This window comes from Gekko japonicus, unplaced genomic scaffold, assembly GCF_001447785.1.
Source record: "Gekko japonicus isolate JY-2015 unplaced genomic scaffold, Gekko_japonicus_V1.1 scaffold9131, whole genome shotgun sequence".
NCBI classification, from domain to species: Eukaryota; Metazoa; Chordata; class Lepidosauria; order Squamata; family Gekkonidae; genus Gekko; species Gekko japonicus.
This window is the reverse complement of record NW_015171158.1, coordinates 4,333-6,868: the sequence shown is the minus strand read 5'-3', so window position 1 is coordinate 6,868 and position 2,536 is coordinate 4,333. Positions and strand designations below refer to the sequence as shown.

The 2,536-nt window shown below is 56.6% G+C and overlaps 1 protein-coding gene across 1 annotated transcript in view; it reads left to right on the top strand.

Annotated features, from left to right (window-relative positions):
- Positions 1–843: 843 nt before the first annotated feature.
- The window catches only part of LOC107117059 (zinc finger protein 691-like), a gene marked incomplete at its 3' end in the record, with an annotated part of 2,872 nt that continues 1,179 nt past the window's right edge, over positions 844–2,536 (top strand). The window contains exons 1-2 of the mRNA XM_015419091.1: positions 844–1,281; positions 1,959–2,048. Of these exons, the coding sequence (XP_015274577.1) occupies positions 1,015–1,281; positions 1,959–2,048 (357 nt within the window). The remainder of the gene's footprint in view (positions 1,282–1,958; positions 2,049–2,536) is intronic.

The following is a 2,536-nucleotide window of genomic DNA, read 5'->3' as shown; positions in this document are numbered from 1 at the left end:
GCCTTTCTCTGGGCCTCTTCCAATCCCCCCCAAGATGGTAACACAATGGGGGAGGCAGCGGCCCCTACCCGAAAGCCTGGTGGAAGAGCTCCGTCTTGCAGGCCCTGCAGAACTCCATCAAATCCCGCAGGGCCCGGATCTCCCCCGGGAGCTCATTCCACCAGGTAGGGGCCGCTACCGAAAAAGCCCTGGCCCTTGTGGCGGCCAATTTTGCATCCCTGGGGCCCGGAATAGTTAGCAGGTTTTGGGCCCCAAACCGTAGTGCTCTTGGGGGGACATACATCTACTATGCTAGATCTTACAATCTGTTGTTAGATTCCTTGTGGCTTCCCAGTTTGTGTGTGGCATCTCTCTCATGATAAAACTTACTGTGAAGCCTTTGCTTAGTACTTCTCTGGGATATCTCTCTAAATCTCTCACCCATGAGCTAGATCACAAGGGAGCTCCATTTCGCAGGGCTTCTTCCCAGTTACTTCGTTGTCTAGTACTGCGCGTGAAGGATACTTTCTCAGCGATATTCCGGTCTACATAAATAGAAATCCCCGGGCTTAAGAGGGGAATATCTTTGCACAGAGATGCACCTCCCTGGTCTGACACTCTCAGCCTCTGCAGCGCACCCTGGCTCAGTCCTGAATTGGGAGAGATGAGGGGTCATCACTGCTGTGGGGGGCGTTGCTCATGATGTCCTGATTTTGTTCCAGGATCTGATATCCGAGTGCTGGAACGTGAGGAGAGGATCGTTTGCAGAAGGGAGCTGAGCGAGTGGCCGTTGGTGATCAACTTCTAGAAGGATCTGAAGGGATTTGTTTTCGGGGGGGGCCTGAAATTCACCTGGGGACACAAAGTCATTTGAATGATCTTGTGGAGGGAAAACCCTGAACTAGCCTTGGTTCAGGAGGCAAGTGCTGGAAGTTTAGTGTCGGGTGAGAGATTCTTCAGGCGTAAAAGGACACAGGGGGACCAAGACTGTGGAAACAACTCCCGTCAGGGCACTGACTTGTCGAGAACCTGCAAATGGAGGAAAAAACATACCTTTGTTCTTACTGCGGGCAAACATTTCAAGGGACTTCAACCTTCATGGTGCACGAGAGGACTCATATAGGAGAGCGAAGATACAAGTGCTCACAGTGTGGGAGAACGTATCCTTGTCATTCTGACCTCCTCATACACCAGAAGAGCCACGCGGGAGAGAAGCCCCATGGACGTGCTTTGGGTGGTGGCAGACGCTCCTGTCGGAGTGCCCCCCTGCCCCCGCACCGAGGAGCCCGCCTGGCAGAGAAGGTAAGCCAGTGCTGTGAGTGTGGGGAAGGAGAGCCCTGCTGGGTCAGACCAGTGAGGGTCCATCGAGTCCAGCCTCCCGTCTAGCACAGTGGCCAGCCAGGTCCTCTGGAGGGCCAACAAGGGGGGCATAGAGGCCGAGGCCTTTCCCTGAGGCTGCCTCCTGGCTTTGGGATTCAGGGGCTTGGTGCCCCCCCCCTCCCACAAGGACGTTTTGCCCATGGGAGATCCCGGGCTCAGCCCCACGCAGCAGCTCCAGTTATAAGTCCCTGGAGGTGCTTCCCCAGTCAGAGCGGACCTTCGTGAGGTATAGGAAGGGTCTGACTGGGGAGGGGGGGAGGCGGCTGCGGAGGGTGTCTCTTGAACACCGGGAGTTTCACTCAGTATGGGGCACATCATGGCTCTGGACGTCTCCCGGCCGGAGTCCACCTTGCAGAGCCGCCATTTTCTGAAGGGGAACGGATCCTGGCCATCTGGAGGTCGATTGCAATGTGGGGGGAGATCTCCAGGTGCCCCCTGGTGGTGGGCATCCCTAGCCCCTCGGCCTGTGTGGGCCTCACTGCAAAGACCCCTGAGAGGGGGGGGTTTGCACGCACAGGGAACGGAGTGGGGTGGGGAACGTGGCCCGAAAGGGGTTTGTCTCCAGGGGGCCTGATGACGCTTCCTCCTTCTCTCCCCAGTTTGGCTCTGAGAGCGGCGAAGAGGATGAGGGGCCGGGGGTCTCCACCCAGGAAGCCCCAACTCAGGCCCTCCCGCAGCAGGACCCCCGGGTGAGTCTGGCGGGGGAGGGGAGGAGGGGAACCCCGGGGGGGCTGGAGTCCCCCCACTCATTCTGCCTCCCCCACCAAGTCAGTGGCTTTGATTCCCCAAAGAAGTGAGCCGTGACTCACAGAAGCTTCCACCTCGCCACCAATTTGGTTAGTCTTGAGGGGGCTCCTGGACTCTGGCTCTCTCCCTTGCCTAGAACGTGTGCCGGCAGTATCCTTTGGTTGACACGGCTGTGATGCAGAATAGTTTTCCTAGGCTTTTTCTGGTCTTTGTAAAGTTTTTTTTTAAGCTACAGTAATTGCAAACCAAAAAAAAAGCATAAACACGATCTGTAAAGTAGAAACAGAAACGTAGCGCTGGAAGGGACCTCAGGGGTCATCTAGTCCAACCCCCTGCACAACGCGGGAAATTCACACCTACCTCCCCCCCACTCACTCCCCAGTGATCCTTGCTGTGTGCCCAGAGGAAGGCAAAAGACCTTCAGGATCTC